The 14,847-nt window shown below is 50.3% G+C and overlaps 2 protein-coding genes across 4 annotated transcripts in view; one reads left to right on the top strand and one right to left on the bottom strand.

Moving 5' to 3' along the window:
- Window positions 1–2,976, bottom strand: part of EXT2 (exostosin glycosyltransferase 2) — a 52,918-nt gene extending 49,942 nt beyond the window's left edge. Inside the window, exons 1-3 of one of the 2 annotated variants that reach the window (XM_075567247.1) lie at window positions 2,822–2,976; window positions 908–1,471; window positions 14–103 (exon numbers count right to left, since the gene is read on the bottom strand). In XM_075567247.1, the coding sequence (XP_075423362.1) occupies window positions 14–103; window positions 908–1,443 (626 nt within the window). In that variant the 5' untranslated portion in view covers window positions 1,444–1,471; window positions 2,822–2,976. Of the gene's footprint in view, window positions 1–13; window positions 104–907; window positions 1,475–2,821 lie in introns of both variants that reach the window. The other variant, XM_075567246.1, reaches the window with a different exon arrangement.
- A 5,927-nt stretch (window positions 2,977–8,903) lies between these two features.
- On the top strand, window positions 8,904–13,479 carry LOC142464091 (uncharacterized). 2 transcript variants are annotated; one of them, XR_012787569.1, is made up of 4 exons: window positions 8,904–10,021; window positions 10,318–10,488; window positions 11,850–12,584; window positions 13,222–13,479. XR_012787569.1 is itself a non-coding variant. In XM_075567245.1 (3 exons), the coding sequence occupies exons 1-3, from the start codon at window positions 9,763–9,765 to the stop codon at window positions 12,092–12,094; spliced, it is 675 nt and encodes a 224-aa protein (XP_075423360.1). In that variant the 5' UTR covers window positions 8,904–9,762; the 3' UTR covers window positions 12,095–13,479. The 2 variants fall into 2 exon arrangements, 1 of the variants encoding a protein (XP_075423360.1); XM_075567245.1 differs by having other exon boundaries at window positions 11,850–13,479.
- Window positions 13,480–14,847: the final 1,368 nt, after the last annotated feature.

Below are 14,847 nucleotides of genomic sequence, written 5' to 3'. Positions count from 1 at the left end.
CAAAGGTCCTTACCTGTCTCGGGGAACATCAAGGGCCGTGTTGTAGTCTGGTGGTCCCCCAGGGAGCATGTTAAATAGTAGGTGGTTTGTACCTCGATCCCACCTAAGAAAAGATCACAGTAACTGGCACCACCTAAGAGAATTAGATCAATGCATGCCTTAAACCTTTCTAACCGACTGCCCCGCACCTCTGGAATGCCCTTCCCCTCAATACCCGACTAGCACCCTCTCTATCCACCTTTTAGACACACCTGCTTAAAGAATCATATGAATAGCACTGTGGCTAATACTATACACCTGATACATAAAGCTTGGCCCCCTGCAGACAACACTTAGACAAATGCCCTCCTGCGGTCTCTGTACGTTCTTCCTACTTACCAATTAGATTGTAAGCTCTTCGGAGCAGGGACTCCTCTTCTGAAATATTACTTTTATGTCTGAAGCGCTTATTCCCATGTGTTATTTGTATTATTTGTTATTTATATGGATTGTCATGTGTATTACTACTGTGCAGCACCATGTACATTAATGTCACTATATAAAGACATACATACATACACACACCCTCTGGGCTCTCACATACCACACTTTGTCCCAGGATGCCACACTCAAAATACTTCATGGTTGTTGGTCCACATCATCTAAAGCTTCCTTTCTTTAGGACATGCAGTATAATGTCACAAATTAGCTTAAAGTGGGGTTGGGGGGGGGAGAGAGAACCATAAGCCCTGGTTTGCATATGACCCTCTGCATGCACGTCACCCTACAGACTACATGGATACAATTCCAAACTACCTGTGTAAAGCCTCATGACCTATACGCCACTTCTGTCCCTGTGCTACAGTTCAGCAGTGACACTACAGATCTCTCCCTTGCCGCCCTGCTCATGGCGACTATGCCTTGGTACCTGGGCAGTTGAGCCAGTGCTTGGGCCGTCTCCTTAATGCGCAGACTATTCTGGTTCAGCACGTCAATGGAGGGCAGGAAGAGGCAGGCCCGGTTTACATCCTCAGTGTAGAAGTCGCTCTGGGACACAGCGCTAAGCAGTTGGTTGTACTCGCGGGAGATGGTGCTGCCTACAGAACCTCCGTATTCATCTGTGTATTTCTTGAGTGGGTATATGTAGACCTTCACCTTGTTCTTGGGGTTGAAGCCGCAGCGGTACACATCGAAGCAGGTGTGCATTCTGCAGCTCAGATCCCCCCTCTCCGGCAGGGGGCTGTCTTCAGGGAGCTTCACCGCCGGCAAATCGTGGACGCTGCGTTTCTCGACGCTCCAGTCACTGGACGGCTCGATAGAGTGAGGCCAGAACTGGAACATCCCTGTGGCAATCAGGCCCAGCAGGACGACGGAGAAGAGAGCAATGTAATACACGCGGTGTTTAGACTTCATCCTGGGGATGAGGACGGGACCCCGTGTGTTGTACTTGGCTGAGGAGCACATAATGGACCCCTCCTCCCCAGATCGTGCGCTGCTGGCAAGAGGGAGGAGAACGTTTTATTAGCTGATAAGGACAATGGGTTTCCCTCTGTTATAATCACAACTGTCATCTTTTTGACTGATATTCACCACAGAAACAGAATACATTTCTGATAACAAAACATGGAAAAAGGCTGATAGGTTATTCCAAGGGCATGTATCGGAGTATTGTTACAGTGCAAACCGTTAAATCTCTTATAAACAAATCAACACGATAATACAGTTCTTTGCACCTAAAGCCTGCATCATTATTAATTCACCCACTGCAAACACAGTAAGCATTGTATTAATTTGCGTAGATCCCTCTAACAGCAGAGACTATTCTTAAACAATTAAGCAACACATTTGCTTTGGTACCTTGTATAACTTATTTAATGAGGACTTGTTAAGAATATGGTAATGAAATATACCTGAAATAAGTTATATATAATCATAGAGATTTCCATGCATTTATGGGACCTCCTCTAATGTCTGTACCCCTTTCCCCGTCTATAGTGTAGTGCAATGGGGCTCTCAATGCATATCAGCTATATATTGGGGGCCTTATTATATCTGTGCTGGTGTGGTGTATTGGTACTATGTATGTTATACATAGGATCCTCTTGTTGGGCTAATAACCATGCTAATAGCGTGAGATGAATTGGCGCAACTCCCACCTCCCCCATTGTATTACAATAACACTACTACTAATTATATATATATATATATATATATATATATATATATATATATATATATATATATATATATATATATATATATATATATATAGACACACACACACACACACTTTCTGAAGATATATATATACTTTCTGAAGATATATATATATATCAAAGTTCCTTAACAGGCAGACCAGGAGATCCAGGACCACGCAGCAAGAAAAGAGACAGCACTCATGGTAAAGTCCAAAACGATGTAACGATGTCCAGAGTTTTGGACTTTACCACGAGTGTTGTCCCTTTTCTTGCTGCGTGGTCCTGGATCTCCTGGTCTGCCTGGTAAGGAACTTTGTTACCTATCCAATACCTATGGGATAAGCACCTATCTTTTATCTTTATGTGAGTGCCATCTATCCTTGTTTACTACACACACATACATATATAAATATATATACATACACACACACACAATTAAATGTATAAATACATATACTGTATATATTTTTGTCCAGGGACACAGATATATACATATATACATACATGTACAGACAGACATAGAGACACACAGTGACACAAACTGTATAGATATTCGGGGGGTTATTATCCCCTCCCTCCTCAGTGTATCTCTGTTATATACACGGAATTGATATTCTCCCTCTCTCCTCTCTCGGGTCTCTCACCTCGGCTCCCGGGCCGCCAGTCCCTGGCTGCGGGCCCCGGCTCACAGCTTCCGCTCCATTCCACCCTGACACGCACACACAACCCGGAACTGCAGCGGGAAGTGACGTCATGGCACCAGCGAGGGCGGCCAGAGTGTCCCGAGAATCATAGAGGAGAGCGTCCTCCTCTATCCCCTCTATCCCTCCTCTATCCCTCCCTATCCCTCTCTAGCCCTCCTCTATCCCTCCTCCCCATCTCGATTCCTCCCCACCTCCCCAGCCTATTCCTCCCACCCACCCACCTCTAGCCTCCCCACCTCCCCACCGCTATCCCCCACCTCCCCACCTCGATTCCTCCCCACCTCCCCACCTCCCCTCCTCCCCTCCTCCCCACCTCCCCTCCTCCCCACCTCCCCTCCTCCCCTCCTCCCCACCTCCCCTCCTCCCCACCTCCCCTCCTCCCCTCCTCCCCACCTCCCTCCTCCCCACCTCCCCTCCTCCCCTCCGCCCCTCCGCCCCTCCTCCCCTCCGCCCCACCTCCCCTCCGCCCCCCTCCCCTCCGCCCCTCCTCCCCATCGCTATTCCTCCACACCTCCCCATCTCTATTCCTTCCCACCTCCCCTCCTCCCCATCGCTATTCCTCCCCACCTCCCCTCCTCCATTCCTCCACATTCCTCTCCTCCCTCCTCCATTCCTCCCCACCTTCCCTCCTCCATTCCTCTCCTCCCCTCGCCATTCCGCCCCACCTGCCCTCCTCCATGTCCTTCCCACCTGCCCGCCTCCATTCCTCCCCACTTTCCCACCTCAATTCCTCTCCTCCCCACCTGCCCTCCCCATTCCTCTCCTCCCCTCCTCCATCCTCCCCACCTTCCCTCCTCCATTCCTCCCCTCCTCGATTCCTCTCCTCCCCACTTTCCTCCTCCATTCCGCTCCTCCCCACCTCCCTCCTTCATTCCTCCCCACCTTCCCTCCGCCATCCTCCCCACCTGCCCCCTCATGTCGCCCCACCGTCCCTCCGCCATTCTCCCCACCTGCCCTCCTCCATTCCTCCCACCTTCCTCCTCCTTTCCTCCCCACCTTCCCTCCGCCAGTCCTCCTCCCCCCACCTTCCCTCCTCCATCCCGCCTCTCCCCACCTCCCTCCTCCATCCCTCCGCTCCCCCACCTTCCTCCCCATCCCTCCCTCCCCACCTCCCTCCTCCAGCCCACCTCTCCCCACCTCCCTCCCCACCCTCCCTCCCCACATCCCACCTCTCCCCACCTTCCCTCCTCTCCCCATCTTCCCCCTCTCCACCGCCTCCATTCCTCCCCCTCCATTCCTCCCTCCCTCCATTCCTCCCCTCCGCCATTCCTCCCCTCCTCCATTCCTCCCCACCTCCTCCATTCTCCCCACCTCCACCATTCCTCCCCACCTCCCCATTCCTCCCCTCCCCACCATCCACCCCACCCACCATCCCCCCACCTCCGCCATCCTCCCCTCCCCACCAAACCCCCCACCACCTCCATCCTCCCCACCCACCTCCTCCATCCCCCCCACCCACCTCCTCCATTCCTCCCCACCCCACCACCCCCACTCCTCCACTCCCCACCTCCTCCATTCCTCCCCACCCCACCTCCTCCATTCCCCCCCACCCCACCTCCTCCATTCCTCCCCACCACCCACCTCCCCATCCTCCCCACCCCACCACCCTCCCCACCCCACCATCCTCCCCACCCCACCACTCCTCCCCTCCCCACCTCTCCATCCTCCCCTCCCCACCTCCTCCATTCCTCCCCACCCCACCTCCTCCATTCCTCCCCACCCCACCTCCTCCATTCCTCCCCCCCCCACCATCCCCCCTCCCCACCATCCTCCCCTCCCCACCTCCTCCATTCCTCCCCACCTCCTCCATTCCTCCCCACCTCCTCCATTCCTCCCCACCTCCTCCATTCCTCCCCACCTTCTCCATTCCTCCTCACCTCACCTCCTCCATTCCTCCCCACCTCCCCATCCTCCTCTCCTCCATTCCTCCTCTCCCCACCTCCTCCATTCCTCCTCTCCCCACCTCCTCCATTCCCTCCCCACCTCCTCCATTCCTCCCCACCTCCTCCATTCCTCCCCACCTCCTCCATTCCCTCCCCACCTCCTCCATTCCTCCCCACCTCCTCCATTCCTCCCCACCCCACCTCCTCTCCCCACCCCACCTCCTCCATTCCTCCCCACCCCACCTCCTCCATTCCTCCCACCCCACCTCCTCCATCCTCCCCACCTTCCCTCCTCCATTCCTCCCCACCTTCCCTCCTCCATTCCTCCCCACCATTCCTCCCCACCTTCCCTCCTCCATACCTTCCCACCTTCCCTCCTCCATACCTTCCCTCCTCCATTCCTCACCACCTTCCCTCCTCCATTCCTCCCCACCTTCCCTCCTCCATTCCTCCCCACCTTCCCTCCTCCATTCCTCTCCCCACCTTCCCTCCTCTCCCCACCTTCCCTCCTCTCCACCTCCTCCATTCCTCCCCACCTCCTCCATTCCTCCCCACCTCCTCCATTCCTCCCCACCTCCTCCATCCTCCCCACCTCCTCCATTCCTCCCCATCTCCTCCATTCCTCCCCACCTCCGCCATTCCTCCCCACCTCCTCCATTCCTCCTCTCCCCACCTCCTCCATTCCTCCCCACCCCACCTCCTCCATTCCTCCCCCACCCCCACCTCCTCCATTCCTCCCCCCACCCCACCTCCTCCATTCCCCCCACCTTCCCTCCTCCATTCCTCCCCACCTTCCCTCCTCTATTCCTCCCCACCTTCTCTCCTCCATTCCATCCCCACCCCACCTTCCCTCATCCATTCCTCCCCACTCCACCTTCCCTCCTCCATTCCTCCCCTTTCTCTTCCCCTTTGACCCTCTCCTATAGTTGCCCAGTTCCCTGCCATAGTTGTTCCTTAACACAGATACTGCTATGTACAATGCAGGCAGCAGCCACTCACCATAGCACAGACTGGCCATTATCCTACTGAGGAGAAACCATCTCCTTGCGTTGAGGAGTTAGCCCAATGGCCGGTCACACACATATCAGTACATACCAATAAATCCAGGAATACATCCGTTTTATTGGTAAAATGGTCTTGGCATGTAATACATTGGATGTATTACGGAGCCTTCACAAGAAGCGCTCGCTTGCTCTGAAGCTCCTGTCTGAAGGGTCGTCAGGTGTCCAGTATGGAACCGGACTGTCCTGTATTTGGACACTGTCCAGTAGAAACTGAGGTAATATTAGACTTATGTGCCGGTATTACCTCTCTGGACATGTAGTGTCCGGTATTACCTCTCTGGTCATGTATGTGTCCGGTATTACCTCTCTGGACATGTATGTGTCTGATATTACCTCTCTGGGCACGTATGTGTCTGATATTACCTCTCTGGGCACGTATGTGTCAGGTATTACCTCTCTGGGCATGTATGTGTCCGGTATTACCTCTCTGGACATGTATGTGTCTGGTATTACCTCTCTGGACATGTATGTGTCAGGTATTACCTCTCTGGGCACGTATGTGTCCGATATTACCTCTCTGGGCACGTATGTGTCAGGTATTACCTCTCTGGGCATGTATGTGTCTGATATTACCTCTCTGGGCACGTATGTGTCTGATATTACCTCTCTGGGCACGTATGTGTCAGGTATTACCTCTCTGGGCATGTATGTGTCCGGTATTACCTCTCTGGACATGTATGTGTCTGGTATTACCTCTCTGGACATGTATGTGTCAGGTATTACCTCTCTGGGCACGTATGTGTCCGATATTACCTCTCTGGGCATGTATGTGTCCGGTATTACCTCTCTGGGCATGTATGTGTCTGATATTACCTCTCTGGGCACGTATGTGTCAGGTATTACCTCTCTGGACATGTATGTGTCCGGTATTACCTCTCTGGGCATGTATGTGTCAGGTATTACCTCTCGGGCATGTATGTGTCTGATATTACCTCTCTGGGCACGTATGTGTCAGGTATTACCTCTCTGGACATGTATGTGTCCGGTATTACCTCTCTGGACATGTATGTGTCAGATATTACCTCTCTGGACATCTATGTGTCTGATATTACCTCTCTGGCACGTATGTGTCAGGTATTACCTCTCTGGGCATGTATGTGCCGGTATTACCAGTCTAGACATGTATGTGCCGGTATTACCAGTCTAGACATGTATGTGCCGGTATTACCTCTCTGGGCATGTATGTGCCGGTATTACCACTCTGCACATGTATGTGCCGGTATTACCACTCTGCACATGTATGTGTCCGGTATTACCTCTCTGGACATAGTGACCTTTTCGGCTTGGGGGGGGGGGGTGCAGGATTTCCCAAAGCAGGGAGAAGGCAGGCTGCTGCTAGGGGGCTGGGCAGCTTCCTCCATCCTGATTGGCTGCTGCTGGGTAATGCAGTCTATCAGGAGGAGGTGTCAGGGGATGGGGCGAAGGAGAGGAGGAAACAGCATGGAGCGGATCGGGTGTGTGTGTGTGTGTCTCGAGCACGTTGCACCTTTCACCATTGTGTCCAGTATTTTGGAGAAGCCGCCTGGCACCCCTGCTCCTGTATCCTACACTGACAGGAGAACTAAAGTGTAGCTATCGTCATTCGCCCAATGATGCAGGGTCTGGAAACCTGCAACCACTGAAAACGTTAACATTGTGTGCTAAGCTTACAGAGTCATTATTAATCCATCATTAGTCAAACAAATAAACAGAAGTGGCTGCAGGATAATAAAGCGACAGCTTCTGCTCAGCTAAATGGTTGTAATTAATCATAGGTAGGAGGGGTGCATGCTGGGATAGGAAATAATGGTAAAAAGAGAGATGATATGGCTGCACCCAGAGTTCCCGACACAAAGAGAGTCATATTCCACAAGAGAGCCATCAGACAGTTACTTTAATGGTGGTTACATGTTTCTCAGGATGCCACTGACACTACGTTATTACAAAAAGAAGACTGAGAATAAGTGAAAGTGGTCTGGGGTATCTCAGTGGGGAAGACTACACTGCTGAATATTTCAATCTTTATTCTAGGGGGGTTTGGGGGGGCCCGCATTGCCAGTGATGAGAAGCCGGAAACACGTATGTATGTATAGCTTTATTTCTATAGCGCCATTAATGTACACAGCGCTTCACAGCAGTCATACACGGGACAATCATATAAATAACACATAAGCCAATTAACACTTGATGGGAAGAAGCGCTTCAGACATAAAAGTGACACTTAGGAAAAGGAGTCCCTGCCCCTAAGAGCTTACAATCTAATTTGCACAGCAAAAAAAACCCACTATCTAAAGGCCAACCCAGAGATTAAAAAAAAAAATTCCCTTACTTGTTTGCGGCGGCGTGGTACGGTGGCGTGGTACGGTGGCGTGGTACGGTGGCGTGGTACGGTGGCGTGGTACGACGTGGTACGGCGTGGTACGGTGGCGTCTCCTGACATCCTGCTGCAACTCCCCCTCCAACTGCAGTGAACATGGCTGCGCGGTGTCAAATGACGCCACATTGCCATGGCAATGGGACGCTACGTGACGTCATGATGCCACGGCAACGTGAGGCGGCATAGTGTCATGATGTCACGTGACGTTCCATTCCCATGGTAACGCGGCATCATTTCACACCACGCAGCCATGTCCACTGCAGTTGGAGGGGGAGTTGCAGGAGAATGCCGGAGACGACGACGACGACGCCACCGCCGCATCACCACCACCACCCGGAGATTGACATGCTAAACCCCGATTTAAGTGCCCGAAACCCGGAGTCTCCGGGTCAAACCCGCAGAGGTGACAACCCTGTGCGTAACCCCACTGGCAGCCAAGCGGTTAATACTTCTTGGTAACTGGACAGGGGAGAGAGATTGCAGAATCAGGAGCTGACAATTCGGGCGATCCTCGGTCATCCGACGGAATCCGTTCTGGAAGTAGCGTTGGATAGTGACAGTGTTGTAAAGCGAGCCCCGTGGTAATCAGCAGCGGTGAGCGGCGGACAAGACGTTCCGGCGTCGGAAAACGGAATAATAGGGTTTGCGTTGTGACGCGTCGGGTATGCCGTCCGTCCGTCATAAAGCGAAGCGACGGATAGCGAGGACCGCCTGTGTCTGGTATGCAGAGTCATACACCGCTGGGATGGACACGGCGTGCCACCTCCGGAGTGGCATTTCTCATGCTCTCTCCACATAGCCTCCCTGTGCGGTGAGAAGGGATGTGTGAGCTTAGCCCCTGCCAGGCATCACATGAATCAGTGTACAGTGTGAGCTTAACAAACCGGGAGCTATTTGGGGAATTTCCTTTGCTTGAACGGTAGCAGACTTTACTGTGTCTGTGGTCAGGGTGGATCTGCTGTTTCCTCCTCAGTCATTAGCAGGACACAGGGAGTTTATCAATACCCTCCTGCCCTCAATGGGGAATGGCTGGGGTATTCTTCCACTGCCTCTTGCATGCATGAGGCATTGAGAGCAGACATGCTGAATGCTGGAACATTTCCTGCCCTGATTACGTCCTCTAGCTGCCTGTAGCAGAGGACCAAAAAAGGAATTATTTACTCTCAAAATCTGCAGAACAGAACCCGGAGCTGGCAGCAAAGCCAGAGATAAGAGATGTGGCTTATATCAGACTACCTTCCCAGCTGGGCCTATACAAAGGAGCAGAAACCTGTCCTGTTTAATTTCCTCTCTACATCCTCACAGTAACTGAATGATGGTAAGAAAGCCAGGCACTCACATGCTGAGATGCTCACATATTTGCAAGAGGAAAAACCTTGTGACTGGTTTCACTTTCAGCGCCTTGATTTTCCCCACAAAAACTCCAGGGGTTTTTCACTCTTTGCTTCCTTCGTGGGATGCCTGATGATTGCCACTCCACGTTTCTCCTGCGTGGTCTTTCTGCAGAGAGATGTGGACCTGACGAGCTTCAATCTCTCGTGATCTTTTTTTGGACACAGAGCAGCGTGCGTTGGTCAGATGTCATTAAAGAGACATCTGGAAAAGCTTTGGCTTTGTGGTGGGGCTGGCAGAGTACCAGTAAACATGCCCACTGCCTGCGTGGGGCTGTCTGGTGCTGAGATACTGGAAGCCACCGTGGGGATGCTGGGCACGTTGACTCTGATGGTCTCTGCCCTCACCTCCCATTGGTATGACGGTATGGGGCTGTGGGAAGGTGACCCCATCTCAAAACAGACAGGAGACACCAACCAGACAGCTGCTGAAACCACCAAACAAGGCAAGTGGGGTACTTTGGGGGTTCAATGGCTGGAAGCTAAGGAAGTGGATGTTTGGGGGGGGAGGGGGAGGGGGAGAGGGGTGTGAGAGAACACCATTTTCCTAATTATCAGGGAATTTCCTTTATTATTTTACTTCACTTTCATTTTTTTTTTCTTTCGACTTTAAAATGTTGTATTTTGGCAAACGCTAGCGTTAGAAAAAATAAAGATTATTCAGATAGCGTTTTTACACCCTTTGGCGTGACCCCCGGGGCTTTCCATTGGTGTCACTCACGCCCTGGTTCTTTCTTGACAGTCAGGGCAGCTCAGCTGGTCTTCACTGGACTCTCCATTGTTATGGCAGCCGCCAGTTTCTGCCTCTGCCTGGTGACCTTGTTTGGCTGGACCCCTCCGCGGCGCACGCAAGAAACCCGCCGGACTGCCAGGAGACCTGGACCACTCCTGCTGGCCGTGCTTCTCCCCACAGGTGAGTGAGCCCAGAGGAAGGCGTCATGAGGCAAAAGAGTGTTGAGACAGCACTGAGTTTCTGACGGGGTATGTGGTGTAGAGTACACAAACCTGTGCGAATATTTGGATCTTTGAGTGCACAAAAGTACAGGCAACTACAGACCGTTCACGTTCAGCGTGGATACATAAAAAAAAGTTTCTGCCAAATATAGACCCTGATGCAGTCTTCTTTCTATACTGTGAAAAACCATATCCAAACTAAATCAACATGAGTTCTTACGCCACGTTAAAGCTGCAGTCCGAGCTGCCTTTAAAAAATTAAAAAATAAAAATTCCCCTTTAATATGTGCATCAATACAATCCACACAATGATAAGTAATTAGCTAAGTTGCTGATCGATCGGCGAAGTTTCGGCTCAGGGGTTCACTACATGCCTGTCAGGGCAGCAGAAGAGGACCAAAGATGCAAAGTTCTGTGGGGCCGATCGTGTGGCCAGGCAGTCACTAGATACAATTGGTGCACTGCTAGAGAGAGAGGGCAGGGCTCAAAAAGGGGTGTGCCAGAGCCTGTTTCAGAAGAGGAAGGGGATGTGACTTTGTAAAATGCTTGTTACAATATAATACATTAAAAAGGTAATTGAGTTGTTTAAAAAATGCTACAAGTATTTTCTCATAGTACAGAACTGATTTATTAAAAAAAATATTAAAAAACCAATTGCTTGGTCTGCAGCTTTAAAAGCAAGACCTCTGTAGCTGCCTCTACTTTGGAGTTTGGAGGAACCAAAGTCAACACAAATCCCAAGCCTAAGGGGTCTCTGTATTGAGGCCGAAGTGATGCAATTCTGGGTCACAGAACTTCACCAATACAATTCCATGGAGATATTGCACCAGTTTTGCCTGGATACATAGACTGCGAATCATGTTCAGCCAGGCAACCAACAACTAGTAATATTTACTGTATGAGAAGCCTTGCCAATTAAGGTCCATGTCATTGTGAGATTCTAGTACAGTCCTGGGTGTCCAAGTCTCCATCCTACATAGAAATACAGGACTACTGAGAACCTAAGCTCCTGGCACTTAGAATTAGAACACAAGGACTCAGGAGATCAGTCTCTTGATGTTGTGGGGTTCCGCTTTCAATGCTCAGAAAATGGTGGGGATATTTGGCCACTGCACAAGTTTAGTCCACTAAAAATCCAAGGCGTTTCTTAAACGGGGAAACAACGCACTGGTGAGAGGTGCGGGCGGGTGATTGGGTCAGGAGATGTGACACACAAGTGACTATGTGACATCCTTGTTAGCAGAGTAGGTGGTGTATGGATAGAATCCTAGCAGTGAGCGGGTATGTGGACCTCTGGTTTATTCTCTTCCTTGTTCCCAGGTCTGTTTTTCTTGTTGGGTTGGGCTTCCTTCACATGGCAACGCTGGGAAGACATACAGAACAACAGGACTTCCTTGGGCTACTCCTACTGGATGGGGGCTTCGGCCTGGACTATCTTGCTGGTCATCTTGCCAGCTTCATATCTGATAGATGAATGCAGCTCTGTGGAGCATCAGAAACCAATCGAGGTACCATATACCAGCTCATCTGTCCTGGACCCCGAGTGCTTGGGGATGCTCCAGTAGGGGGCTTAGAACGCTGCATGGATAAAATCATAGCAATATGGTGTCAACCTGTGCATCTAATGCAGTAGTGCTAAAGTCGTCCTCAAGACCTCCCCCCCAACAGGTCAGATTTTAAGGATATCCTAGCTTCCGCACAGGTGACTTCGACTGAGCCACGGATTGAGCCATCTGTGCTGAAGCAGGGGCTCGATCAAGCCAACTGTACTGAAGCAGGGACTGATTAAGCCACTGGTGCTGAAGCAGGGATATCCTGAAAACCTGACCTGGGGCGGTGGAGGAAACACAATTCTGCTACAGAACAGCTCGGCTGAATGTCGGAGCAGAGATGGGCGAGTGGAAGAATCACACTTTGCATATAAATATAAACACCTGGGAACATCTGAAGCTGAAGGAGCAGCTGGACTTGGAGGACGGCACCCCAGAGATTGGTTACCAACAGATGGTACGACATTGTGCAGAACGTTTGAAAGCAAACAGAACACGTGAAGAGGTAAAAACATGTTTATTTCACATTGAATTATTAGAAGAACGGATACTGGGATCAGGGCGGGCGTAGGCGAACAGGGAATCACACAGTCCAAATACACAGAACCACATAAGTCAATCCCACCCCCCCCCCCCCCCAATCTTAGTCACACACCTTAGTGTTAAATCCTACTTTAGTTATCCGCCTGCTGCGCTCACCAAATGCAGTTATTACGATGGTGGCTTTTTCTCTACATTAGAAGAATCGCTGCAACATGTTCCCTTATATAAACCTAGCAAGAGCCGTTCACATAGCTCAAGCGTGGCCAACTCCTGTGCTCTAGGGCCACCAACAGGTCAGGTTTTCAGGATATCCCTGCTGTAGCACAGGTGGCTCAAGCAGTCCCTGCTTCAGCACAGGTGGCTCAATCTTTGAGCCACCTGTGCTGAAGCAGGGGGATCCTGAAAACCTGACCTGTTGGAGGCCCTGGAGGACTGGAGTTGGCCAGCCCTGACATTGCTCATCCAAATGTCCATCAGCTTCTGCCTCTGAAAGGCTATTAGACATAAATCAGGAGACTATTTATCTAAATGACAACACGTCCCATGGGTAAGTGCTTCTAGTGTATTGCAACTCAGTTGGGTCTTCCTTGCTGCTTTAGGAATGGAACGCAGAGAATTGATCCAGAGATTAGTTCTGCCTGAAAGACGGGATTGGTTGGCGTGCGTCAGATCCGCGCTGAATGGGGAGAGAAATGCAGATGGGAAACTGCAGAGGTTAATCTCCCCTGGAAGTAAATCCGTTACAGGAGCCGAATAAACAGATTATGTACACACCCCGCGCCATTTGTATAATCAAAAAAAGGTGTTTGTGTTTTATTTTTAATGTTCTTTAAAATTGTTTCATTTAATTCTATAAAAACCAGTATTACAAAAACAAAAACCCCACTGACTGAACCTCTTTGGATGGGATGCCGGGATCATAGGAAGAATTCGGTGCATTTGTGCTTAGAGTAATATAGGCGAACACCGAGCAAAATGAAAAGCCGATCTCGCAGTGTAAACGAGGCCTGTAGCAGCGGTCTGACTCCATCCAAGAACCGTCACCACTTCTGCACACGGCAAGGCAGGGGTGTTCAACTCCAGTCCTCAAGACCCCCCCAACAGGTCAGGTTTTAAGGATATCTCTGCTTCAGCACAGATGGCTCAGTCCCTGCTTGAGCCACCTGTGCTGAAGCTGGGATATCCTGAAAACCTGAGCCCCTCTGCTGTAAGTGGAACTGTTACAGATGAAACAGTTCTACAATTACCCCTCACTATCCCAGACACTACTCTCCAGGGTAAATAAATACCAGCTGTGTAGCAGACTTGGGTTAATGGAATCCTGGCATCAGTAACCTAGCAAGCACTCAGGAAGCACCTGTGTATTGCGAAGTTACAGGTACGCCACACGTGGAAAAATGCCTCGACATCCGGGGTGTGTATGAGGGGTTCTTTTTTTAACCCTTTGCCTGCAGACAGCTGAGATTACTAATGGCTGCTCATGTCAGGTTCGGGAGAAACGGACATAGCCCAAACTCTGCTAATAATTACACACCTCTTTCAATGCAATGTAGCTATCCGTCACTGCCAGTCATCACTGTGCATCTGTGTTATTGAGAGAGGGCTGTATGTCACGATAGTAGAATAATCTGTATGTGTGTGTACTAGATGCAGAGCAGTGTATATATGCATTGTGTGCAAAGCTGTGTATTTGTGTAATGAACAGAGCACTGTATATATGCATTGTGTGCAGAGCTGTGTATTTGTGTAGTGACGAGAGCAGTGTGTGTGTGTGTGTGTGTGTGTGTGTGTGTGTGTGTGTGTGTGTGTGTGTGTGTGTGTGTGTGTGTGTGTGTGTGTGTGTGTGTGTGTGTGTGTGTGTGTGTGTTTAAATATCAGTTGCACAAAAACATAGGGATAAAGAAGATTCCTAAATCCTGCAGCCCCAATGCTGGTTTTAACACAAAAAACACAATATCAATGATATAAAAAGCATCCAGCGCAATGTAGAAATATAATATTTCAAGAAATAAGGGTATATGACTGTGTAATTTAAAGAAAGATTGGATACTTATGATAATCCTTAATGTTGAAACAGGGATAACACCAGCATTATATAAATAATATACCAGCAGACGAGCAACTTTGTTGCACATACAACAGACACACTGTGAAAAGGATCAAGAGAAGGAACATATGAATAAACCCCCAATGTCTTTATCACTGCACATGAGGAATTCAATATT

Source organism: Ascaphus truei, chromosome 12 (genome assembly GCF_040206685.1).
Source record: "Ascaphus truei isolate aAscTru1 chromosome 12, aAscTru1.hap1, whole genome shotgun sequence".
NCBI lineage: Eukaryota > Metazoa > Chordata > Amphibia > Anura > Ascaphidae > Ascaphus > Ascaphus truei.
The sequence above is the reverse complement of the archived record's forward strand: the minus strand, read 5'-3'. Positions and strand labels throughout refer to the sequence as shown.